The sequence below is a fragment of the Dipodomys spectabilis genome, unplaced genomic scaffold (assembly GCF_019054845.1).
Source record: "Dipodomys spectabilis isolate Male_0828 unplaced genomic scaffold, ASM1905484v1 ptg000112l, whole genome shotgun sequence".
NCBI lineage: Eukaryota > Metazoa > Chordata > Mammalia > Rodentia > Heteromyidae > Dipodomys > Dipodomys spectabilis.
This window is the reverse complement of record NW_024870789.1, coordinates 2,339,136-2,366,433: the sequence shown is the minus strand read 5'-3', so window position 1 is coordinate 2,366,433 and position 27,298 is coordinate 2,339,136. Positions and strand designations below refer to the sequence as shown.

At 44.8% G+C, this 27,298-nt stretch overlaps 1 protein-coding gene across 1 annotated transcript in view; it reads right to left on the bottom strand.

Moving 5' to 3' along the window:
* LOC122114884 (S-adenosyl-L-methionine-dependent tRNA 4-demethylwyosine synthase TYW1-like) overlaps positions 1 to 27,298 on the bottom strand; it is an 81,702-nt gene that overhangs the window by 30,390 nt on the left and 24,014 nt on the right. The window contains exons 9-13 of the mRNA XM_042688146.1: positions 27,221 to 27,273; positions 25,325 to 25,443; positions 24,224 to 24,333; positions 13,904 to 14,081; positions 8,719 to 8,854 (exon numbers count right to left, since the gene is read on the bottom strand). Of these exons, the coding sequence (XP_042544080.1) occupies positions 8,719 to 8,854; positions 13,904 to 14,081; positions 24,224 to 24,333; positions 25,325 to 25,443; positions 27,221 to 27,273 (596 nt within the window). The remainder of the gene's footprint in view (positions 1 to 8,718; positions 8,855 to 13,903; positions 14,082 to 24,223; positions 24,334 to 25,324; positions 25,444 to 27,220; positions 27,274 to 27,298) is intronic.

The window sequence follows — 27,298 nt, the reverse complement described above, 5'->3', positions numbered from 1 at the left end:
CCACAAAGAAAATTCTCCTGCTCAAAGGCCAAGCAAAGGGCATAGAAAAGATCTGCCTTGGGTTCAACATACCTGAGAAGACCCTGCACGGGCACTGGCGCATGGGACACAAGAATCATGGACCTAGACCACCATTACAGCAGGATACAGCCTGCAGACCTTGACCAGGACAACAATGATGGGAATCACTAAGACTGAGGACCTATTCCCACAGCAGCAACCCGAGCCCTAGACAGTGTGGCTGAGAGCACTGGCAGCTAGCAGACAAGAACAATGACTGCAAAGGAAGCAGCCAGACAGCTTGGGGGCCGGGGAGAGGGTAGAAGGAAGGAGGGAAAGAAGAAGGTTGGGAGGGAGGAGAGAAGGAAAAGGGAGACAGAGAAAGAAGTAGGGAGGGAGAGGGAGAGGGAGGGAAATCGGGGTGGGGAAGGAGAAAGAGAGGAGGACCTGGAGAAAGAACCCTAAGGGCTCTCAGCATTGCTGTCTCCTCATTCTACACTGCCCTACTATACAAGTGTAAGTAAAAGTTAAAGACTGCCAGAGGCCAAGGTGTAGAATACTGGTGTGGGATAAGGCACAGCACTACATGCACACAGGACCCCTGGCCCAAGCCTGTCCCTGGGCTATCCCAGGTAACAGGTGAAAAGCAAATAGTCACATTGGTTACCACTGTGGTGAGGTACCTGAGGAGGGGACTGGTTAACACTGTGGTGACATGCCTGAGGCCAGAGACTGTTGGACTCAGGGAACACTCTACTTAATAGAATGGAAAGAGCCATCAAGCTACAAAACTGAGGAGCCTTCCAATAGGGAAGAGTCTACCTGCCACATGACGCCAGTTACCATGACTTTCTGGAAAACTACAGAGACAGAAAAAAGATGGGGGTTTGCCAGTGACTGGGGAGGAGGAAGAGCAGATGGATGGTGTGGAAGAGTCATCAGGGCAGAGACTGATTTCCACACTGAGTAACGGGGGTACAAGGCAAGCTGTATCAAGACCACAGAAGTTCACAGCACAGTGCAAGTGAGCCTCAGAGTCTCCTCCCCACAGATACCTTGCCAGACACCTTGCCACAATCTCACCATGAGAAAGGCATCAGATAGTCCTAATTGAAGGAGATGCTATGACATGCGTGACCAGTGTCCTCAAAGCTGTGGCAGTCTCCAAACCTGTCCTGCCATGAGAAGTTATGGAAGCAAGTCACCAAGAGCAACGTGGTGTCCTGCAGTCAGGAAATCCTAAGAGATGTGTTCCAACATGGATTTAAGGTGTCCCTAGTGGCTTCTAAATATTATCAAATGGAACATGTAACAACGGAAAATGGGGAAGCCAGTGTGTGCCGGAGAAGCCATGTGCACAGAAGGTGCCATCCTGGCACTTCCACACACCTAGGTCTGTCCTCTAAGACAAGTTCACTGAAAGAAAGAGTATCCTCAGCTGCACATAGTAAGCTAACAATCAACCAGGGAGGTACAGCAAGTAGCAAATCCATGGAAATGGGACACCCCTATTTAAAGAATAAGGTAAAATTGTTTGCAGGTGAACAAAGCAGATTGAAAGTACATTGTTTAATAAAAGCAAAAAAAGCAACTATAGGAAGAATGAAAAGCAGGGAAAATCTGTATCTTTTAGACCAAGTACCACTTGCACAACCAAATCCTTCATCATTCCCACCGTCCCTGGGCAGGCACTGCCTTTGCCCTGGGCAAGGCAAAAGCATTCCCTGCAGTGGGCCTGGACACATCAAAGTCACAGCCCAGCTTCCCGGGTGCCTCCACATCCAGGAGACACTTTAGACACTTGCCTAGTGCAGCAGATCAAAAGACAGCAATGTTCTATTGTGAGCCTCAGGCAGAAAGGAAGAAAAAAAATTTTTGTGGAAAATAAATCTTTCAATAGTTAGCTCTGAAAGCCAACACAGTTAATAGCCAAAATGAGTGAAAAACACAGTAAAAGGCTTCTTGAGGTTAGGGTCTCCCCACCTCGTTGGGGGTTGTGTGGTGAGGAGAAATGACTGACATGTCCACTTGAGCTTCACACACTGACATTTTATATAACACAAACCCAAAGCTAGAAAAACATCTCACCAGAAAGACTAAACCGACACAGATACGTAACTGTTCTGCCAATGAGATCTATAGAATTTCCAGCGTGTCACAGGCAAAGGCAGAGTTGTCTTTTTCTTCCTACAAAGGCCACTTGTGCTTGCTTCTCCTGGGCCTACATCACAAGAGCAAGTTGTATGCACACTGCCAGATATCAAACAAGCCCAAATCATTTCTCGTGCCTTTAATTCCCAAAAGCACTAGAGAGGTTTTCCGGTGTCAATTTGAGGAAGTGCTTCCTTATTTCTGGTTTCAACAAGAAAAGAAATTAGCTTCTGATCATTCTTTTTAAATTTTCCTTTCCCCTTAAACTCTTCATAAATCAAATGCAATGATTCTCCTAAAAGGGTTCTATATTCCTAGCCAAATGATGTTAGCTAGGCTAAAATGCTTAAAATAAGCCTCAAGCATAAGGCCGTGAATGATTGTATGTGGAAGGAATTAAACAGATGAGATCTACTCACTGAAAGGAAACTGCCCTTGTTCTCCCCAGAGATGGAGCTGAAGGCTTCCCTTAAAGTCATGAACTTGCCTCTAAGATGCAGCAGCCCCTTGTCTTTGGAGACCCATTCCACGACCCCAGGGACGCCTGCAACCCCAGATGACACAGCTCCATAGCCATGGGTATGGTATCCCTGTGGACACATCCTCACCCCAAGACATTGCATGCACCCCACGTTCACAGATGTCCCTGCATGCACACTCAGTGCCTGCTCAGCTGAAGGCCAAGCATTGGTTTCCACTGTGGTGGAGGGACAACACTCAGACAAAATAACATCCATCCCTTCTCCCAATTTCACATGTGGGAGATGTGTTATTACAACATCACAGCACCCTCAGCACGCGGGGTTCCTTTCTTTCCTTACTCAAGAAGGACAACTACAACATGCCTTCCACCTTTTTCCCTTAAAGGGAGCACTTTATGGCTTCTCTTTGTCATGTCCAAAGTGAGCTTGAGGAATTAAGTAAGAATTACTTCAACACAAGCCATGTGATCCAGAACAGCCAATCTGGTGACTGAAGGTGGCTATGTGTCTGACAGAAGTAAGGCATACAGCATGAACACTGTCCCGTCAGTCTGATGACTGACAGGACTGTCATCTGATGAACTGTCAGGTACTTTGGATATATTGGTCTTACGAAAGACGAGGGCAAATCAGAATGGCTCACAGTATGATACTTAGGAACTGCTTATTTCTGAAATGTTCCATTTAGTACTTTCAGCAGCAGCTGACCATGATAATTGAAACTGCAAAAAGCCAAACCTCAAATCAGGAAGGATGCTACACTTGAAAGTTCACAGTATACTTCATTAAAAATACATTGAAAGTGATGGTAACTTTTTGAAAATGGCTGTTCAAGCCTCCCAGGCCTCTTGGAGTGTCCCCTTCCCACGTTTTCCTCCAGGTGAAAGTAGAAATGAAGATGTGTGCAATGAGACAAATAAAAGTAACTCTCCCTTTCAATAAGCCTAGTTAAGTGACACCAGTTCTATACTGAGGCCAGAACCAGCACAACTGAAACACACTGCTGGGTGTGCACAATGAACACACATATACATTCCCAGGGATCCCTTGGCACTAGTGAAACCATGCTTCGAGAAACAGAAACACATGTATACTGAGATGTACAAAGGCCATCTATCTCTACCTCTGCCTCCTCATTTACCGGCCCCTGTTCAAATCTCCCACCCTTCAATAACTAACAGCCCCCATTCACTTCCTACAGCCTCCTGCCCCTCACCAACATGCTACTTCTTGTCTGTCCTGACCAATACCTGCCACCTGCCTTCAGTCTCCACCAAACCATCAAGACGCTCTGGTAACAAGCATCAGTAACCTTCTGCAGATCAAATGTAAGTTCCTCTCCTTAGCTAAATTAACTAAGTCCTCCTTTCATCTTTACTATTCCCTTCCTCCCAATTTCTCAGGCATATCCAGCTCTTACCTAACTTTTGGAATCAATGGTAAATCCACTGCTGGTAAATGGCTAGCCATCTGCCAGTCCCCCTTCTCCCTGACCACTGATCAGCAGGAGCCCTGCATAACGATATATTGGCTAAAAGGCACACCCAGCCTCCCTCTGGCCCAGTGTGGTAAAGGAACTAGATGTAAAAGAAAGACTTATACAAATCATCATAAAAGGACTTACTCCAGGGCTGGGAAGTTGGCTCAGTGGTAGAGCGCTTGCCTCGCATGCAGGAGGCCCTGGGTTTGATTCCTCAGCACCACATAAGCAGAAAAAAGCCGGAAGTGGTACTGTGGTTCAAGTGGTAGGTGCTAGCCTTGAGCTGAAGAGCTGAGGGACAGCGCACAAGCCCAGAGTTCAGTCCCCATGAACAACAACAACAATAATAAAAAAGGATTTACTCCATTCTTAACCCTTCCTTATAGTGCCAACTCAAAACATAGGTTGGAATGCCAATGTGATGGCTGGAGTTCCTGTAACTGTGACCTATAAAACAAACAGCAGTTTTTTTGTTTTTTGGTTTTTTTTTGTCAGTTGTGGGGCTTGAACTTTGGGCTTGAGTGCTGTCCCTGTGCAATTCAGCTCAAGGCGAGTGCTCTACCGCCTGAGCCACAGCACTGCTTCCTGTTTTCTAGTGGTTTACTGGAGATAAGCATCTCACAGACTTTCCTGCCTGGGCTGGCTTTGAACCACAATCTTCAGATCTCAGCCTCCTGAGTAGCTAGGATTACAGGCGTGAGCTTCCAGTGACCGGCCAAACAGCAGAATTAAAGTCAAATGCTGAGCTCTTCTCTCACATATATCAGACTTCCGTGAGGAAGAAAGATACTTCTGACTCAATTAATACCCTCACTACTTGAAAACTCAGTCAGATGCCACTAATAAGAATCCCAAATGAGGTGATTCACCTTTGTGTCAATTGTGAGTGTCTCTGAGCGGGATTCTTTCACCAATTCACTGTAGTTTCATCTAATATGAATTCTGGGATGCTTCTGAATTACCACGTGACAGGGGTTTGCTGGCTCACCACATTACCTTCATAACTGGTGTCTATGAATGTCCCATTTATGTTCTGTTCTCCCACCCCAACCCCACACACACACCAAGACAAAAGAAACCTTACAGGACCCCAGTGTTGCAGCAAAACAGACAGAGCTACACAGGTATGAAGATCACAACCTTATACAAACCCCAAACTCAAACTTATGCCAGCCCAGGCAGGAGAGTCTATGAAACTCTTATATCCAATTAACCAGCAAAAAAGCTGTAGCTTAAGTGATAAAATGACAGCAAAAATCTAGCATCTAGGCCTTCAGTTCAAGCCCCAGTATTGGCAAAAAGATCTGTATCTATTATCTATCTACAGATGTATCTATCTATATCTGTCTACAGATAGATAGCTATCTATAGATAGAGCTCTATCTATATATAGATATAGATATACCGGTATAGAAAAAAACTTGTGACATGATGCTATAAACACAGTGAAGATAACAACAAGTGTGTGCAAAAATACACCCTTCACCCCAGAGAAATGAACAGAAGAGCATCGAATACTACAGTCACCACCTCCAGGTTCCTTACTTTACCCAAACTGCCATAATCACTACTCAATAGCTTTATAATCTGACGTGAGAAGGCCAGACCATTTAACACGCTTGGGGTGGCACACCACTCTGGTTTAGTTCAATACTGGGCAGGGAGTAATCTCATCCATGTAGTCAACCACTCACCCAAATGTCTGCGAGAAGAGGGCTGCTGCCCATTTCTGAGGCAGGTGACTACGCTTACTTTATCTCTTTAAATACACTGCCTCAAAAAGAGGCTACGCTTGACCAGGGCATAATCACCAGTGCAGAAGACTCTGAGGCAGTGTCTGACAAGCAGGTGTGGTAGAGGAAAGGGTTTCGCTGTTACCTTGACAGAATGGTGGTTTAGCCCCACATACTCAGGTACTATCATACTTTTCTTCTCATATTAAGGGAATATTTTGACAAAGGATAAAAATCTGGAAATGTAAACATTCTGCTTGCCAAGAGTGAAAACACAAAATCCTTCTCCCCTGGACAGAAATGTCTCATAAAGACAGGAAATCTTGGGATAAATCAAATTTCCTTATAAAGTGTGTGAAATTCTCTTTCTTCAAATCAAATGCCTTTCCTTCCTTGAGTATATCACAAGGCCCAAACACTCAACAAGATACTCTAAGGTAAAAACTCAAATGACATCACACTTGGTAACAATGTGATTGACAACAGCTAATAAACAGCTACAACAGCATGTGGACTGTCTAGCCTTAAACAGAGGTAGAGCAATCCTTTCTTGATAGAACCTACTATGACCTGTAATAATAGCACATACTCAGAAGCAAGTAACGGCTTGATTGAAGAAAATCCTCTAAGAGCAGACTCCACCACAAACTTTTTTCTTAAATGACAATATGAACAATACAAGAATGAGAAACATCAACTCAAGTTGCTATAAAATGATTAGGAGGGCTGGGAATGTGGCTTCATGACAGAGTGCTTGCCTAGCATGCATGAAGTCCTGGGTTCAATTCCCAGTACCATATAAACAGAAAAAGGCAGAAGTGGCAATGTGGCTCAAGTGGTAAAGTGCTAACCCTGAGCAAAAGCAGCTCAAGGGCAGGGCCCAGACCCTGAGTTAAAGCCCCAGGACTGGCAGGGGGGAGGGGGGAAGCTGAGGAAACAACTGCCCTGATGTATAGACATGAAAGCTTGCTCTTACAAGGAGTCACAATGCTCCTGGGTTAGAAAGTCAGCAGTTAGTACATGACCACCCAGAATAGGTGTAATCAGACTAGACATCCAAATAGTAACTCTGGAAAATCTTGACCAAAGAAATAAAGCAAGCTATAGAGCCGGTCTCTAACAGCTGCCATCTGTCACAGGGCGAGCCCAGTGTGGACAGCCAGTCTCAGGGGAGTCTGACAGGCCACACTGCTACTTTTGCTCATCTATTGTTGCTGGTTCCCATACTGTCTCCTGCCTCAGCCATAAGTGGGGAGCTGGGAGACAAGGCCACCGTACGAATTCATCACAGCTGAGAAACCTAAGTGGTGCCTTTGCCTTTCTTAAAAAGCATCCACATCAGTAATCAAAAGAGGCAGGATTTATGTTCTCAGGCATAGAGCAAGGAAGAAAAGGCTAGGCAGCACTGAACCATCAGGAAGATGGGCACCATGCATTACCAGCCACTGGGTCTCAGCTAAAGAAAACACTAATTGATGAAAGGAGGAATGTTAATCAAGATGTTTTGTACCTGTAAACTGACATGTCGAAAAATAACCCCTTTGTATGACTACTCAAAAAAAATTTTTTTAAGGGCTGGGAATGTGACTTAGTGGTAGAGTACTTGCCTAACATGCTTGAAGCCCTGGGTTTGATCCCTCAGTACCACATAAACAGAAGAAGCAGAAGTAACACTGTGGCTCAAGCGGTAGAGTCCTAGCCCTAAGCAAAGGAAGCTAAGGACAGCGCCCAGGTCCTGAGTTCAAGCCCCAGGACTGGCAAGAAAACAAAACAAAACAAAAAAATTAAAGAAAAACACTAATTGATGCAGCTGAAACATGCTGTTCTGAGTGCTGAGGACCAGGAGAAAACAAGCCTTGGAGACTGAGTGCACAAGTTGAGAACGGTGAGTCTGGAAATGTCCCTGGCCAGGCAGTGAGGGTGATAGTGATAAAGGAGTGCTGGGGACCAGGAGCCAGGTGCTGGGCACCGCCTCCACACTGGTGCCCAGACAGCGTCACCTGAGGGTTAACACAAAAGACACCAACAACAGGGAAGTGTGATTTTTTAAGCTCTTGTGCTGATCCTTCCCACCATGCAGTGTGGTAGGGACTGCTCACAAGGGTCCAGAAAGGAGGACAGTCTAGAGAAACTGCCCAAACAGCAGCACAGGGCAAATGCAGAGAAAAGCCAGGGCAAAGAGAACAGGGAACTGTGCTGCAGGACCCACCATTCCCACTACTAAGATGTGGTATTCATCAAAGAGGAGAGCCAAGGGGGGCCTGGTGGCCCATGCCTGTAATCCCAGCTACACATGAGGAAGATCAAAATCCAAGGTAGCAAAACACATGAAACCCTATCTGAAAAACAACTAAAAATGTAAAAAGGGCAGGGGCAGGGAGGGAGGATGGTTCATGTGATAGGAGATTACTTCAGGACCAAGGAAAAGGAAGGGACACTCTGAGCAGCATTACTCATGGGGTAGAGACTTGGCTCTAGAAGTTCAGGATAATTAACTTGACATTTAAACCTAAACTACCCATGGCTGGTCATCTAGGTTTGCTAGTTACCTTGGGAGTATGCATAGAGAGCGGAATCTACATATCAGACGCAGTGCTGCGAAGCTAAGAGAATCTCTGCAGATTGTCTGAACTGTATTTTGTTTACTGAGAGCCTCACTTGGTCACCCAGGCTGGCGGTGGCCTGGGGACCCTCTGCCTCAGCCTCCCCAGGGCTGGATCGCAGACATGAGCAGCACACTCCTTAAAATGACTCCTTAAAATGAAGATTTTGTTCACTCTATTTTAAAGAGAAAAGAGCAGGAAAAAAAATACTTGTCTGTTGTTTTTTTTCCTCCTTGGTTTCCTTCTCTTTGCCACGTCGTAATTCTTACCTTGGCAGCTAAGGCTTTCAAGCTGTCAAGGAACCTCTGCCAGAAATCCTTGAAGAGTGGGCGGTCAATTTTCCTCAGGCTGTCTTTGGTGCTAGCATCCACGCTGACATAGAGCTGCGTGACTGGCTTCAGGTTTCTTGGTAATTAAAAAAGAGAAAGAGAAATTATGCCTAGATCAGGCTCTGTGTGAGAGAAAATCTGCAGTCTGTAACAAACAGTGGTGACCAGATGTTATGTTCATTCTACAGGCCTCTGCTTCCCCATACAACAATGTGACAACACGCAACATCCTTGTCTGCTTTTTCAATGACTGAATGTCATCTCTAATAAACTACACATGTTCATTAGTTAAAACTAATCCCTGTTCCAATGTAAGGGATGTTTCCAATGGTAAATAAACAAAATGAAGTCTAACTCCAAAATCACGGACTCATTTTATAGCTTCATTTCTACCTATCACATTTTCTACATGTTATATTTGAATCTAGCTGGTTCATTTCCAAAGCCTCTGCTTTTCAAGTAGGTATCCTAGTTATACTCTGTTCAGTGAGTCTACAACTAACTAGAAGAGAACAAAAAAGACCCCTCTAGGGATAGAAACGTGGATTAGTGGTAGAGTGCTTAGCTAGTATGTATGAAGCCCTGGGTTTAATTCCTCAGTACCACATAAACAGAAAAAGCCAGAAGCGGCATTGTGGCTCAAGTTGTATAAAGTGCTAGCCTTGAGCAAAAGGAGCTCAGGGACAGTGTCCCCTGAGTTCAACCCCCAGGACTGGCAAAAAAAAAAAAAAAAGACCCCTCTAAAGCCAGGGCTCGTGCCTAGAACCCTAGCTACAAAGGAGGCTAACATCTAAGGATCATGGTTTGAGACTAGCCCAGGCAGAAAAGTTTGCAACACTTCATCTTCAATTAGATAGCAAAAAGACTAGATTAGAGGCATGATTCAAGTGGTAGAGCACCAACATTAAGCAAAAAAGCTGAGTGAAAGTGTAAGGTATAGAGCTTGAGTTCAAAACCCAGGAGAAAGCCAAGCAAGAATACTAAGAAAAAGCCTCTAACCAAATTTTCACATTAGTTCCTGTAACTACTTCACAATCTGCCCTACATTCATCCCTAGACTGACACTTCCATGAATATAAACACAGACTCACACTACATGCCATTTAAAATGGGGCAGGCCAGGGTTTTATCCTCAGACAGGCAGTACTTCACCATCTTTAGTGGATACTGTTAACTGATGGATGGAAATATTAGGGGAACAGAGGCCAAACAAACATCTGCCATAATCTAGCTCCTTGACAAACAGAAAACCCCCAGATGTCACCAGTAGTTACTAAAGTTGTTAAGTTAAATGCTTAAATGCCATCCCCAATAACCTGTACCCATTCATTAAGCTCTGACCAAAGTCAGAAAAGGGCAGAGAAATCTGACAGCTCCCACTTCTCTGCCCCCTCTGCACTACCGGATAAGGGGACCTTAACAGGAAGTGGTCCATGGCAGCAGAGCCCAGTGCCACCCCCTCCACAGTACTGGATAAGGGGGCCTTACCAGGAAGTGGTCCATGGCAGCAGAGCCCAGTGCCACCCCTCCACAGTAGTGGATTGGGGGAACTTAACAGAAAGTGGTCCATAGAGGCCGAGCTCAGTGCTGCCCCCTCTGCAGTACTGATACAAGGGAATCTTAAGAGGAAATGGTTCAGGACGGCTGAGCCCAGTGCATGAGCCACACAGAATGCACATAAGGCATCTGGGACAGAAGCACCTGCCTCTCATCACCCTTTTTTTGGTCAGCACCTCTTTCATGACAGACAGTAATCACCTAATACAGATTGTCTGGATGGTCACTGTGGGCCACCATCACCTGAAACCTACATTTTGGTATAAAGCTAATGCTCAAAGGAGAGGAATAAATTCCAAAAGTCACACTTACTCTGTAAATGTTGGACACAGAAAAAGAGCCATGTTAGGGTCTGAGAGAAGCAGGAAAAGAGAAGAGGAAGAAGAAAGGATCTTAGGGGAGTTGAGCTGGTCTCTAAGGGGCTCAGCAGCCACTAAGGGACTTGCAGAGATCTTCTAATGCTCAGGGCTCTTACTTTTGCCTAGAACTGGCCTCTGCTCACACAGGACAGGCACCGAGGCCCCAGTAGCATACCCATCCGTCTAAACAGAGATGCATCATTTCTGAACAGAGATGCATTTCTGTTTTCAAAGAGCAAAATGCCCTGTCATCAATGGCACCATGATAATTCCTATGTCCCTGCTGAGAATAAGTGAAAAGGACAGTATCTGGGAAATGAAAAACCCAGTGCCCAGTAAAAATGTCCAATGATTCCGTGTTACTGTGATAACCTGTCTGCTGATTTCAAATTTGAGCTAAGAATGAGCAGCTAGACTAGAGGCCTGGCTCAGCAATATCATGCTAGCCTAGCAAGTGCAAGGCCCAGAACTGCCAAAGAATGATCATGTAGAACGGTATCCTCAAAATGTACATAGAAATCCCTCCTTAGGTTAGGAGGGTGGTCGGGAGGGGTCGCAACCATGGTTTATCTAACCTTAACTTTGAAGGGTATAGACACCATGCTTTTGCTACTCTGCACAATGAGGTTTTGTTCCCCTCTTTCAGTAGATGGAAAAGTCTTAGCCTACTGCTACTAGGCCATCCAGTCTAAAATAAAAACTGTCAGCAAAAAATAAAGAAATGCCTCTTCCTTTTGCTCTTTCTGTAGAGATTAAGCCTCAGTGTATCGTGTCTTCCCCTACCACCCCCCCCAAAAAAGTAGCTTGAAAGGCAGAATGATAACTAACACATCTACAAAAGGGAAAATAAAGTAGAGAGATTTATGCTTGCAAGAAATCCAAGTAGTCTGATTCAGTTCTTAAGACAAAAAAATAACCAGAACAGCCCAAACGTCCGATGTTATTAAAACTCAATAAAGGGCTGTCACATCAGACCAAATAACTTAGGACTAGCAGCTGACGGAGACATGGGGGTGGAGGGGGCGAGGGAAGGGGAGGAGAAGGGGGAGATGGGGGACCAGGGTAGAGGGGGATAGGGGCAGAGGTGGAAGGGGATGTGGGGGGGAAGAGGATAATAAGGGGGGAATGGGGGCCTGGAGTGGAGGGGGACACGGGGTGGGGGGCACAGAGAGGACACCGGTATATATATACACACGGCACGCTGGCACACCTTCAGCCTGCTCCACCCTCGGCAGGTCACCAATCCTTTCAGTATGACAGTGTGACAACTGCTGCCTCTGCCTGTCATGGAGACGAACAACCAAGGTTCTGAAGAAGCCGAGTTGCTTATGCAATGGTCACAGACAACAGCCATCACCAGTGATGAAATCCAGGCCTCCCCCGGGCTCCACAGCCCTTCTCCTAACCCACACGCACAACATCAATAAAGCCCCAGCCACTGCCTAGCGCAGTGTCCTAAGAAGGGAAACCCAGAACAAGGCGATTCAAGAAATGCAGATTGTGACTGCAAGCCCAAAAGGAAGCCCAAATCTAAGTCTTCTGACTAGATTCTTTTCACAAGTGTACATACTTCATGCCACACTACTCAAAGCCTCTGTGGACCAAATACTGGCTTGGCCTGAAAGGCATGAAGCCGCTTAGCAAAAGCCACGTACCAGAAAAGGCCACCAGGCCCAGGGTAACCCTTGCCAGTATGTCAAGGGAGAACCAATGGGAAAGGCCAAGATTCTCCTCAAAAGACTACGGGCAGAATTATAGCAAACACACTTTTCCTTCATGTAAAACTCAGGAAGCTGCTCAGAGCCCATGACCAAGTTTACTAAGCTGGTAAGACAGTGGTGGTGAGAGCTGCCCTTCAGGTGAACTGAAGGAGCTGACCTGCTGACAGCACTGGTGCTCCAACATGAGGCCAACACCCAACCTCCACAAGCCTACGTGGAGCTCATCCAGCCTTGGTCTGAGACCAGCACAGCAGAAAGCACAGGGGCTGATCTGTACAAGCCTTTTTCCCTCTGGCCCCAGTGGGGAGAAGGAGGGAGCCCTAACCTCAGAGAGGCCTCAAGTCATGAGAACATTTGTTGAAAAGCAAAGACATCCTGAGGATTTTGTTTCTCTTTAAGGTCCAGACACAAACTTGGGAGTTTTAGGACACAGACCAGTTGAGAGGGAAGGTCTCACTATGCTTATTTTTAGGGTTTTTTTTCAACCGTACAGTTGGCCCTCGATGTCCATGGGGGATTCTAGATTTGAAAAACTGTGCTCTGTCTTCTCCATGTCAACATCACCTGATACTGTGCGTCTCACATACAACCTCAGCCTCCACAGCAGCTTTTAAAGAGCCTCAGCCTCACTACCTGGTTCCAACCTTCCATGCCTGAATAGATACAACTTCCTCCCCAAGTTCTGCCACTTCTCTCCCATTCTGCACCACGGGCAGCATAGTATGTGCACACGAGAGCAAGGTCTTCCTTTCCAACTTGAATTCCAACTGCCAGTCTCCTTCTTACCCTTGCTGGGCCACACCAACTATATTAATAGGACAACTGTCACAAAAACCCTAACTCCACATTTCTTATTAAAACGTTCCTTCCTCTCCCAAAGTACTGACGTCAGCCACACCATAAGATCAGACAGGGTAAGCCGGGCGCTGGTGGCTCATGCCTGTAATCCTAGCTACTCAGGAGGCTGAGATCTGAGGATCACAGTTCAAAGCCAGCCCGGGCAGGAGAGACCTTGAGACTCCTATCTCCAATAAACCACCAGAAAACCGGAAGTGGCGCTGTAGCTCAAGTGGTAGAGCGCTCGCCTTGAGCTGAAGAGCTGAGGGACAGCGCCCAGGCCCAGAGTTCAAGCCCCACGACCGACAAAAAAAAAAAAAGATCAGACAGGGTGAAGGCTTCCCTGTGGTTTCATACATCTCTCCTCTGGAAGCTCACCCTGTAGCCCAGGCTGGTCTCGAACTTGCAATCCCCCTGGTATTCAGCACTACCCACTCTTAGCATTCACCTTTGACTTCCCCTAGCAATTTGTTTTCATTTCTATTCTTCTTACCAATGTTCTCCTTTCTAATACAGTGAGGTAGGGAGTAGGCCCACATCTACCTCTCAAAATGCAGCAAAGGTACTGTATGTACTAAGTAAGTAAATCATTTCAGGGTCCATGCAAGCACACCACTTAAACAGACCCTATATGACAGCTGGATGACCCACCTGATTTCCTTGGGGAACTGTGCATTCGTGACAAGGAAGCTAGAGATTTTACACTGGTGGAGCAGCTCCAGGAATGCATTGATTTCAGGGTACATGATGGGCTCCCCTACCAGGGACAGTGCACAGTGCCTCACCTCCAGCCCTTCCTGGAAGCGCTCTGCCTGGACACCCGGCACTCCTGAGGACAAGGGAGAGAGAGAACACACAGACTGTCACCAATAAGATTCTTAGTGATTCTTTGACAAAGAATAAAAAGAAGGTTGAGAAGGCATGGCCTTATTATATGGAAAAAAAAGCCATCATCAGCAACTCATTCTGAGATTCTCCCCAATGAAATGCACCAGGTACAGGCAGAACTAGTGTTGTCAGGTAACATGTCTCCTCACCATGGGCTTAGGTATGTACTCAGCTATGTCTAAGAAAAGGACTTAACATGCCTGCATCAGGAAAAGCCCCTTATTGACAAATCGCCCCATACATTTCTCAAGTCTCTTGACTTGGGAAACTAATGTGCTCATTTCCAGGTTCAGGAGAATAAGAGTGGAGGACAAAGAAGAAAGAAGAGAGTAGGAGTTCTGCCTTTGGCTTTATCCTGGAATCATCTGGGAGCTGTATACCTACAACCAGGAAGAACACCGTCAAAGAACCCTTCCTCAAGAGTCATGCCAAACCCTATGCTGTTGATCACATATATGGTATATATGTGCACACTAGAGGAAACCAGGAGGAGGACACAGAACTAGCGGGAATCAGGGGAAAACATACAACAGTGGGACCCATCAGCTGCACTGGACATTGATCAAAACAAACTAAACAACTCAAAGGCAGCGATGGGAGGGAGGGAGCAAGTGGGAAAGAGGGAACAGCTGGCCCTATGCAAAAGGAAAGGAATGTACATATCACCTGATATGGAAGAAATAACTGTACTGTCAAAGCTCATAGAACTCATAAACTTCATAGACCACAATAGACAACTTGCCCCATGAAAGTTAGAATGCATTTGTGACTTTAACTAAGCATCACTATCCCATAATACTGTGAAATTTGTGAAATTATGTAATCAGTTAATCACAATAAAGAAGAGAGAGAGAGAGAGAGAGAATTGTGCCAGCCAGGGCAACATGAAAGATGCTCAGGTGATTCCAGCATACAACTGCCATGAGAACCCCTGCATAACCAGAGGGCTCCCAATCCACCAAATGAAAGCTGCAGCTCTGACACCCGAGTCACCCTGTAGAAGGGTTCAGGTCCCAGGAAGGAAGCCAGCAGGCAGGTAAGTCCAGGAACTGGTGGCTCACACCTCTGGTTCTCGATCCCTATTACATGAGAATTACCTAAAGGACATTTAAAAGTCCTAGTATAGAATACAAAGCAATTGAAAGGGTTATTCTGAGCAAAATATAATTTATGCACTTCTGATGTAACAGTGAAACTCTTCGATGAAATTACTACACTCGGGCTGGGAAGGTGGCTCAGTGGTAGAGCGCTTGCCTTACATGCTCGAGGCCCTGGGTTTGATTAGTCAGTACCACATAAGCAAAAAAGAAAAAACTGGAAGTGGCACTGTGGCTCAGGTGGTAGAGTGCTAGCCTTGAGCTGAAGAGCTGAGGGACAGCGCCCAGGCCCAGAGTTCAGGCCCCACGACCGGACCCAAAAATACATAAATAAATAAATAAATAAATAAAATAATGACAAGAAAACAGGTTTGGGTGGAGGAGGGTGAAGGATAATGAATACAGTCATCTATTTGTATGTATGAAAACAGAACAATGAAGCCTGTTTGAGAAGGGGGACTGGGATACATTGTACACATGTGTGAAAATGTACAATGAAAGCCTCTGTACAACTCATGTATGCCAATAAATAACAGAATGTCCAGGCTGTTTCCCAAACCAACAAAATGAAGGTACCCAGGAGGTTGGGAGGGGATGCAGCAGCACTGGTACTGCCTAGGTGTCCTGGCCTGGTGACAGTGCGGTGTGAACAACAGCACTGAGGTCTACTGGATGAGGGCATGCAGTCACCAGCCATGAAAGCCACTCGGCCTCAGAGTGGCTTCTTCACTTCTGGTGCTTTTAACTCCGTCTCAGAATGTCTCCTTCCGTTCTGGTGCTTATAACTCCATCTCAGCTTTCACTTCCGGTGCTTTTAAGAACACCTTTTTTTTTCAGTACTTCTAACCTCACCATCTCAGAATGCCTTCTTTACTTCTGGTACTTCTAGCACCGCCGTCTCAGACCGCCTGCATCATTTCCAGTGCTCCAGAGCTCCTCCATCTCTCCCCATGCACTGGGGTTGGGGAGAAACATTCAGACTGCCACTCACTTAGGAGCCAGGCCGTACGCTGAATTTTCTTTAAAAAGGACTGAATAGTTATCTACCTCACAAAATTTTATTTATATTTATTTATGTCAGTCGTGGGGCTTGAACTTTGGGCCTAGGTGCTCTTCCTATGTTCTTCAGCTTAAGGCGAGCACTCTACCACTTGAGCCACAGTGCCACTTCCGGTTTTCTAGTGGTTTATTGGAGATAAGAGTCTCATGGACTTTCCTGCCCGGGCTGGTTTTGAACCATAATCCTCAGATCTCAGCCTCCTGAGTAGCTAGGATTACAGACGTGAGCTACCAACACTGGCCCTCACAGAATTTTTGATACGATTGAAAGACAAGGCCTTTGGAAGGGGCCTGGACCTGGAGAAACGATCATTGAGGACATGTGTCACCTTTATTCCAGCTGACTAAAGATAACTAACCAGTAATCACAATTATGATCAATGAGTAATGCCACTGTTCCCCCCTAACAACAGGAACAAAGAACCTGGAGAAACAAAGTTAACTAATACTGCTCAATCTGGACAGTTTTCAGGAAGTGATTCTATGTGGCACATGTACCATCCACTCAGAAGAAAGCAGGTGAATGCCAACGATACGCAGGCAGGACTCCAATGGCAGCAGTGACATCTTTGATGACGAACTTCAACTTTAAGACTGCATGTCACATCACGATTTTTGGATGGGTAATTTTTTAATTTACTGAAATTTAAGATCTTAAGTGAAAATTGATCCTTTTAAACTCAGTCTGTGTTGCCAAGACAACTCACCACTATGCATAACACCTTTTTTTGGTAAATAGTATCATTAACTTTAAATCCCCTATGAGTAGCTGAGTAGAAGGGTGGATTTCACCCTAACTCCAAAACTGACCCCAAGCTCAGAATGTCTAGGCACTGGCTACATGTTGGCCACTGGAGACCAGATGCCCCAGGTTCACGTTCTGCCCTACCATGAACCAGTTATAAGTTCTTGATGACCTCTCACCTTCTTTTGCTAATGTTTAAAATGGTGACTTTACACAGATACACATGCACATGCAGACTCACAGCTATTACAAAAATTAGATGAAAGCTAGGTGCCCTCCCACTCAAGAAGCTGAGATCTGAGGATCAAGGTTGAGTCATCAAGCAGACAAATCTACAAGATTCTTATCTCCAATTAACCAGCAAAACACTGGAACTGAAGGTGTAGATTAAGGGGCACAGCATCAGCTATGAGCAAATTAGCCAAGTGAGACCCTAATTTCGAGTCCTAGTACTAGCACGCACTCATGCATGTCCGTACGCGTGCGCGCACACGCACACACACACACACACACACACACGCGCGTACACACACACACACACGTACGCTTAAATTAAATAAGCTATATGAAAAACTTATTATGGTGCCAAGCCTAGCACATAGATGCATTCACAAAATACAAATAAGATTTTAATTTTGTGGATTGAAGAATAAATCCAAATATTCTAATTACTTTAAATGAAATGGTAATTGCTCTCATTGAAATGAATACAACAATCACCTACTTTGTGCCAAGCACTGTTTTAGGAAAATAAAAAGAGAAAGATGTGAGTTGTTGGAAAAATTACATTCTAACAAATGAGTGAAAGAATAAACAAACATGATAAACAGCAAGTTCTTCTGTAGGGCAATGGCAACAGGACTTGCTGCAATGGTGGAATGTCCTCTCCCTATGCTCCAGCCCAGTAACCGCTAGCCATATGTGGCCATAGGAAAAAACAGAACAGAGAGCGAGCCCAGATTGGCCTGATAAGTAAGACGGGGCAAAAGCTCACATTACAGGTCTTTCTTTGCCCTGACCCATGCATTCCAGCTGGGGACAGACATTCCAAGCTTCAGGTGGCATGAGGCAACCACTAGCTGGACCTGTTCTGAATGTAGCACTGGCAGGACTTTCCACTGGATCAGCTGTAACGTATGAGAGAATTTGAGACACTAATGACTTCTACTAAGTTTTTTGGCCTGAGCAACAGAGTTTTCACTAGTTATAACAAAAATAAACAAATCCTGGAGGTAATAAGGATGAGAGGGGGCAGCATACAAACTGGGTGCTCAATTTTAGACATGAGAAGTATGGTAAGTCTACTAGATATCTGAATATGGATGCAATATTCAAATTAGACTCTGGGAGGAAAGATTCAGTGGAAATACACACTTTGGCATATGGATCTTCCACTCAGGGGCTAAGATCACTAAGGCAGGAGATGTAGACAGTGAAGACCTAAGCCTGAGACCCTGGACACACCCAGTTCTAAGCAGAGGAGGAGGGTCAGAACACTACCAAGGAGCAACAACGGAGGAATGAAAGAATAAACAAACATGATAAACAAATAAAGAGATCTTGTACCATTTTTCTCCACAAAGCTACAATGAGAAATGTCTCAGCCACACTGCCCACTAGACAATTAAAACACAAGCAAGCAGAAAGTGCACAAAAGGGACAAGGAAAGCCCTGGAGATAAATCTTGTACAATAACAGGTTCTGGAATTTAAAGTTTCCCTAACTCTGTCAAGCTCTTGGGTGCTGGGAAGGACATGCAAAGTTCTGCTTTTCTGCTTTGTAAAGCACTCATTGGCTTTGTGTTCACTGCCTGGGCTGCTGCAGAGTAAACTGACCTCAAAGGAATGCATCAGAAAATGTATTGGCACCTAGTTTCAAAGGGAATAAAAGAAGTCCTGGAGAAGGCAGGATCCACTTTCCAGGAGCAAATCTACAATATGGCTTTCCACAGACCTGCTTGTAAGCAGATGTGCGCGCGCGACACACACACACACACACATACACACACACACACACACACACACTGTTCCTGTTTCTCAAACCCTGACCCTTACACACACACACACACACACACACACACACACACACACACTGTTCCTGTTTCCCAAACCCTGACCCTTACACACACACACACACAGAGTTCCTGTTTCCCAAACCCTGACCCTTTTTCAACTCCACTCTGCTATTCTATCTGTGATACTATTGTACAACTTTTCTGACATTTCACATACCCTGACCAGCTTCCTAAGCCTGAATAATCACAACTACATTCATCAGATCAATGATGAACCAACTTCAGTTTGTGTGAGATGCCAAGGCAAGAACCCAGGGTTCCAGAAATTCTACGCCAATGTCACAGCAATGACAAATGACACACAAGCCTGATAGCCTGATATATTGTTCAGCATATGGTTAAATTCTGGACTACTCAGAAACACAACCTCGTCTCTCTTCTCATGATAATTTAGTTCCCTTGCCAAGACCCATCCTGGCTGAAGCCACACACAGGTCTGGCCACATCTGCAAGGTTTTTCATAAATCCGCATCAGAAAACCAAGCAGGTGCTCCCTGCCTCAAGTTCTTTGTGATAGGTACTTGAGTACACCTCGTTAGAAAATCCATCTGCTAGAGACAAGTACAGGAAGGACAGCCGGTGACAAGTGATGCATTTTTCATGGGGGCCTCTTCAGGACCAAGGGCCCTCCTGACAGTGTGCTTGCTTGCCCGGCAAGGACAGAATGGGCTCTGAGCTTCTCGAGGCAGGGCTAGGACTTGGGAAGGGCAGGCGGCACTGGAGGAGGTACAGAGCCTCACTGAGGTTCTGCCCCACTTTCAATCAGTACGAAGTTAATTTCGCATGTGTATAAAGGGAAGGGTAATAAAAGGTCATAAGAAAAAAGATACTTTAATGAGTCAGCAAAGTAATGAAAAGACAATAATTGCCTTCAGAATTGAGAACAGCAAGACAAAAGGAAGCACTGGAGAGAAATCAGGACATCCTCAAAGTCTGCTCATGGCTGGCCATTTGGCTAATGCTGGAAACTCAGAGACAATAGGCCATAATAGCCATCAGCAGTCCCATCCTCAAAAATAAAGCCATCAATGACTGAGTCGCCATCAATGATTGAACCGACCCCACAGGAGACAGCAGTACTCCTCCTGGGGGAAAAGCTCCCCAGAAAATACAAAGGGCCCAAACCCAAGAAAAGGACAACAATATACTCAGAGAGAGGTCAAAGTGGAGGTACCCAGAATACAGTACATCTAATCAAGAAGGAAATTGTCTGTATTTTCTAATTTATAATACAATCCCATTTCTAGCCCTTTTAAGCCTGATATTTGTATTCCCACAGAGGCATTACTATTAAAACTGAAATTAATGGTCATACAAACACCCAATTAATCTGGAATACACATAAATGATAGTCCTAACAAATCTATTTCATTGTTGCCTAATCCAATTCAATTTTGTTTTTCTGTAAGAAAATACATTATAAATTTCAACTAAGGAGGCCAAGAGCACACATTTCCTCTTGGTTTCTTGATTTGTCTTTTAAGCCACAGGGGACACAGGCTAATCGAATGGACTATAACAGAAAAACTAGCACAGGTGTGGGAGGTATGGAAGAGGCAGCCTCCTGCCAGGCTATAGATATTGATATAGGTGGGCACATGAGGTAAACCATGTCTCCAGGCCAGGCTCCAAGGAGGCATCCAGAGATCCTCCCAGGGCTAAATCAGACCCAGAACTACCCCAGTGTCTTTAGAGCTCAAGGGTGGAATGTACACCAGGCTTGCACTAGGTGAGGACACTCAGTGCAATGACTTTCCTGCTGTGGATCTGCACCAGCCTTACCCAGCAGGAGGCCCTGCTTTATTCCACCCCATCCCCTGAGGAGCAGAACAGCACAGATTTCTACTGCAGAAAAATCATAACCACTGGAATAATCAAACTGCCCTGTGATCTCCACCAGTCATCATACTGGTAGTGCTGGAAGGGCCACTGGTTCAACTAGCAAGTATTTACTCTTGAAGAATTATGTATTTCTCTACTAGTAAGGGTTTTTGTACTGGGAATGGTGGTACACACCTGTAATCCCAGTACTCAGAAGGCTAAAGCAGGAAGACTGGCCACCTGGGCTACATAGCAAGACCCTGTTTCAAGTAGGAATAATAATAATGATGATAATAACAGTAATAATAATAATAATAATAATAATAATAAATCCCAACACTTGTCAAGCTGAGCCAGGAGGATTGAGAGTTTGAGGCCAGCGTAGGCTACCTAGCAAGTTGTAGGCTACAAAGACAGACCAGGTATCAAAAAAGAATAAAAATAAAAACTTAACCATAATGATAACAATTGGGTCTTTTTACTAATACTATAGTTCCACAACAAGATTTGCTGAGTACAACAGCACTAAGATTTCTAAAAAGGAATGTGGCTTATGCTGACTCAGAATGAAGCAAAAAAGAAAAAAAAAAAAAAATAGTTGTGCAGACTCAATGATGAAACTCCAGGAACCTCCATACATTTGAAAATAGAGGTGAGGACTGCTCGCTCTACCCCTGCACTTGCCTGGCTCCACCCCTGCACTCAGCGTGCTACATCCACCACACCTGCACTTATACTCTGGATTTCCTACTGGAGCCAAGAAAAACTGCTTAGCCAGTCTGAAGAGTATTAATTTACAAATACCAATCAGTTCTACCTGGAAAATCTTTCTGTCAAACCTACTGACGAATAAATCTATTTTGCTGACATGGTGACATTTTTGTCAGGTCAAATAACTAAGGTATGAAAAAAAAAATCCCCCATGGGAATTCTGAGTAACTTGAATATCCTATGGAATAAAATTGGGGGTCTGAGAACGTTGGTAGGGTGCTTGCCTAGCATGCGTAAAGCTTTGGGTTCAATTCCTCAGCAGAAAAGGCCAGATGTGGTGCTGTGGCTCAAGTGGTAGAGAGCTAGCCCTGAGCAAAAAAGAAGCTCAGGGACAGTGCTCAGGCCCCGAGTTCAAACCTCAGGACTGGTTAAAAAAAAAAAAAAAAAAATTGGTGGCAGGGCTCCTCACACACTTAGAACTCACCATAGAGCAGCTCCAGTCTTCCGCCTCAGAAGGCTTTGTGAGAGCCCATGAAGGCAGTATGCATTTAGAAAACAAAAAATTTACACATACACATGAATGGAGGGAGGAAGGGTGATATCAACGTACACTATGTAAAACTTGAACTACATAGGGCAGGGATAGGAAAGGGACAAGAGAGAACCATGGGGGGTGACACTGACTAAGATGCACTGTATTCAAAACCTGATGTATGGCATTGTGACTCTTTGTACAACTTCTTAATAATTTTTTTCAAAAAAGAGAGGAAATAAAAACTGCCCCTTTTAGGAGGGGAAGGGAAATAACAAAACGCTGAAACATGGATACAGGTTGACCCATTATAACAATGAGACGTACAAGATACTATGTTGAAAATGAACTTCACAACTTGGGGGGGTGGGGAGTTGGGGAGGGAAGGTATGGTAGGGAAAAAACAAAGGAGTGGGTAACAATGCTCCATAGGAAATGTACTTATTACCTTACTCCTGTAACTGTAACCTCTTTGTACAGTATCTTTACAATAAAAACATATACTTAATTTTTTTTTAAAAAAACTCCACTTTTAGTCAGGTGTAGTGGCACATACCTATAATCTTAGCACTCAGGAGACTAAGGCAGAAGGATCAAAAATTCAAGGCCAGCCTGACCTACATAGGGTAACTGTTTCAAGAAAAAATTTTTAAAAGTTCCTCGTTTGTATTTTATGCCACTTGAACAGGAAGAGAAACCATCAGAGATACCAACGCTTAAGTTTGCCCAAGGTTAGGAGCCAGCCACCCCATTCACACCAGCAAGCCCCTCAGACACACCTGTCAGACCGCGAATCCCTGCACTCACTGGACTCAACTATCACATCCCATTAGCATGTATAACATCGACTTCATGACTTATTCATTACGGATGTCCATTTAAAGTGTATCTGCAGAAATGTTCCTGTCATAAAATTTACTATCAAACCTCAGACCTGAACTTGGCCTCAAGGACATCTCAGGACAGAGGTTTTCCTCCAGGAAATCTCTCGTGGAATTAAAGTCTGTACCCAGGACTGTACCCCACCACCTGCTCCACCCAGGACCCAGTTCATTCAAGGAGACTCCAGGACACATGGCCAGGAGATACAGCCTTAGTCACTGCCCCATTACTTAAGGATTTAACGTCTCTTTAAGGACTAAAACAAAAACAAAGGTGTTTGACTATAATGATAAAATCCTGGCATTCCTGGTGTTTGGTATTACTATCCGTAGCTATTTTGGTTTGGTTTGGTTTTGTGTAGGTCCTGGGGCTTGAACTCAGGGCCTGGGTGCTGTCCTGAGCTTCTTTTGAGTAAGGCCAGTACTCTACCTCTTGAGGAACAGCTCTACTTCCAGCTTTTTTGGTAGTTGATTGTAGATAAGAGACTCACAGACTTTTCTGCCTAGGCTAACTTCCAACTGCAATCCTCAGATTTCAGCCTCCTGAGTAGCCAGGATTATAGGTGTGAGCCACTGGTGCCTGGCCATTCTATTTTTTTAATCTGAAAATAGCTGTTAATTTTACATATCAACTCAGATGGGCCACGGACATGAGCCCAGACATTTAGTCATACATTATTCCAGATGTTTCTGTGAAGGTGTTTTTCAGATGAGATGGTAGACTCTGAGTAAGGCTACTGTCATGTACACTGTAGGTGGGTCCAGGCAGGGAAGGCCTAAATAGAACAAGGTCTGGCAGCATGGCAAGAAGAGATTCAGCCAGTAGACTTTGGTCTTGAACTTGTCACTCTTCCCTGAATCTCTAGCCTGCCAGTTTCCAACCAGCCAGCCAGCTCAATCATATTTTAGACTCCTCAAGGCCAACAGAATTTCGTTATCAATTCCAAAGTGAATGAGTCAAGCTAATTCTGTGAAACATACTTCTGTGAAACTCATACCCTGAGGGTACCACATTGCAAATTATCAACTGAACTTCTTCTATCAAATAGGATAGAAAAGGTAAAATACCCTCAGCCTTTCAAGGAAGCTTGTCTCCCGCTCAAGCCCTCTGCAGTCTGACTCAGGCCACAGCAAGGCAACCCAGTAGAGAGAGGCAACAGTACCTTTAAACTGCCTAATCATGTGCTGATGGCTTTCGATGGCTTCCTTTAAGATCATCTCTGGCTGGTCCATCTTCCACCGCCATTCAGTGCCCACAGGGTTGGTGTGATGCCTAAGAACAAAAGGCAAAGTTTTCAGGGCTCCTATAATGATGTCTCAGCTACTCACTCCCAACTACCAGAGCTCAGCTGTTGGTAGCAGCATCTTCCAACCTACTACAGGTCAGGATACCAAGCAAGGAGGGAGTTACTGGACGACTCTGCCCAACTCCTGACTGCTGAGTGCTTCCTGGTTTTAATGTTAGCGAGGTATGCACTCAGACACAAGCAGCAGTACATTGCCACCGTGCATGTCAACACTTTCCTCACTTTGTGAGGAAAGCTGGAACACTCACATTGGAATCATGGTGAGAGGACCTGAGAATGAGTGATGCTCAAACTGGGCAGAATGGCTCATGTCTGTTACCCAGCTACATTTTTAAAAATATTTTCAGCACTGGGGACCATCCTCAGGGTCTGCGCATGTCAGCTCTATGACTATAGCTCGGGTACTCGGCTTCTGAGATAGCCTTGGCTGATGTCATGTAGCCCTCGTGATCCTCCTGCCTAAACCACCAAGTTAGCAGCATCTGGCCCTAAAGTAACATTTCTCAAAAAGTATTATACTCATGTCAGATGTGGGGCCCACACCAGTAACCCAGAAGTTACATGGAGTCACATGGAAACTGGTAAAGATTTATAACTGAACAATAATTGAAATTTATGGACTGTGACTAAAGAACTGCTTAGAGATAAGATTATAATTGACTTATTATTAATATTAAGACCAAATATTAGTAAGCTAAAATCCCTGAAATCACAGAGAGAGAGAGAGAAATATATAGTAGTACATGAGTGAACTAGAAAACAACAATACAGTGGAGAGGTCCATTAACCTAAGTTAGTACTGCAAAAATATTTTTGAAAACTTGATGACTATAACCGCCTGTCAAAACATAAAGTTAGGAACTGCCAGGGGATTCAGAGCACTTCCATTAGCCTGACACCTGTACATGCCCAAGCAGGAGGCTCCACACCGATGACCAGGCCTTCCAGTCCACTCACCGCCAGCAGAAGACACACTTGTTTGCACAGGCCAGGCTAGGGGTGAGCTCCATGCAGCGGTGACTCTCGATGCCATAGAACGTGTGTTTATAACAGCCACCTCTCCCGCGAAGCATCGCCTGACAGGAAACACCAAATCACAATGCAAGTAAGATCATCAGGGTTCAAAATCAAAGCAGCAAAAGCGTTGACACTATAGAGTCGACACCATCGCCACATGGCCAAACAGACCCCTGGTGTTTACATGGCGCACAAACTCAATATCTTAGCATTATAGAATTTCCATACTGCTTTGGGTTTTCTAAAACCAGTGGAATAAACCTATGAGTATCTCCAAAAGTGCTATAGGGAGGAACACTAATACATCCACATACAAATCCATGGAAATACATCAAATAATATTTCAAAAATACACAGTGTCAGGAGAGAGGTAAGATAAGCTCCTGAACAGTGAGAGCAGTGCTCATATGCTTTGAGGAAGAGAAGGGGGAAGGGAACGCATCCTGGAGTAAGGTCATCCTCTATCCACTCAATGAGTAGACAACTTCAGGACACACAGAACATATACAAGACACAGATAATCCTGAAGGAATATTATTTAATGTGCAGATCAAACCACATATCACACGAGTGATAAAACCACTTACATCAGTTAAGAATAGCAAGAAGGTAGACTGGGAATATGGCTTAGTGGTAGAGGGCATGCATGAAGCCCTGGGTTTGACTCCTCAGTAGCACATAAACACAAAAAGCCAGAAGTAGCACTGTGGCTCAAGTGGTAGAGTGCTAGCCTTGAGCCAAAGAAGCTCAAGAACAGTGGCCAGGCCCTGAGTTTAAGCCCTAGGACCAGCAGAAAAAAAGACTAAGAAGAAGGTGATTTGAAGAAATGTCTTAGATCAAACTCAGGGCTAGACAATATTAACCTTTTTAAAGTATCATCAGAATGATTCATGGAAAACTCTATAAAAATGTGCTCCATTTTGGCAAAAGCAGAAGCAGGTAAGCCTATGAAGAGGCCTTGGAAGGGGTGAAGATGACTGGCTGTGAGCTCAGTTGGTGGAGGGATGAGGAAGGTACTACAGAGATAGAGACAGCAGGAGTGGGGGGGGGGGGGGGTACAAGGGCACTATATAGGCAGAGGCCACGCAACTCCTCCTGAGGGAGGAGCGGGTCATACAAAATAGTTGAGACTGTGGCCAGGTGACTGAAAGGAATGGAAGTAACAGCAGTTAGAGCAAGCAAAAAGAGTGAAAAACACAGATGAGGAAGGGAGAGGGGAACCCACCCATAGAAGACTACAACTGGCGCTATTCACTTGAAATTTTAAGAAAGAAAAACTAAATAACATCAGTAGCCATCAGAACAACAGCTCCCATGGAGAGGCACTGACTAGAACAGGCACAGGGAAATTCTCTGCGGGGAGGAAAGTAACTTAATCCTTCACTGGGTGGCACATGTGGGTTCTCTATCCATCCCAAGTGACTGAACTCATGTACAAAAAATTATCCAGAACTCTATATATTTTATTAAATGTAAATTCAATCTTTAAATAATAGACGTATTGTCTACATGTAGTAGCCACATAAATGCTGCATATAGCCACGTGCCAGTGGCTCACACCTATAATCCTAGCTACTCAAGAGGCTAAGATCTGAGAATCTAGGTTTAAAGCCAGCACGGGCAGGAAAGTCTATGAGACTCTTATCTCCAATTAACCACTAGAAAACCAGAAGTGGAGGTGGCTCAAGTAGTAGAACAACAGCCTTGAGCAAAAAAGCTCAGAGACAGTACCCAGCCTGAGTTCAAGTCCTAGAAATGGCATACACACACACACACACACACACACACAAAGCTGTATTTAATAGAAATAAAATTTGAATACAAATAGGTAAATACCTTTGTCCATCTGCACAGCTTCACCCCAGAGTGGCTCCCAATCAGCTGATAACCTGAATGGAAAAGCAGAAAACACAG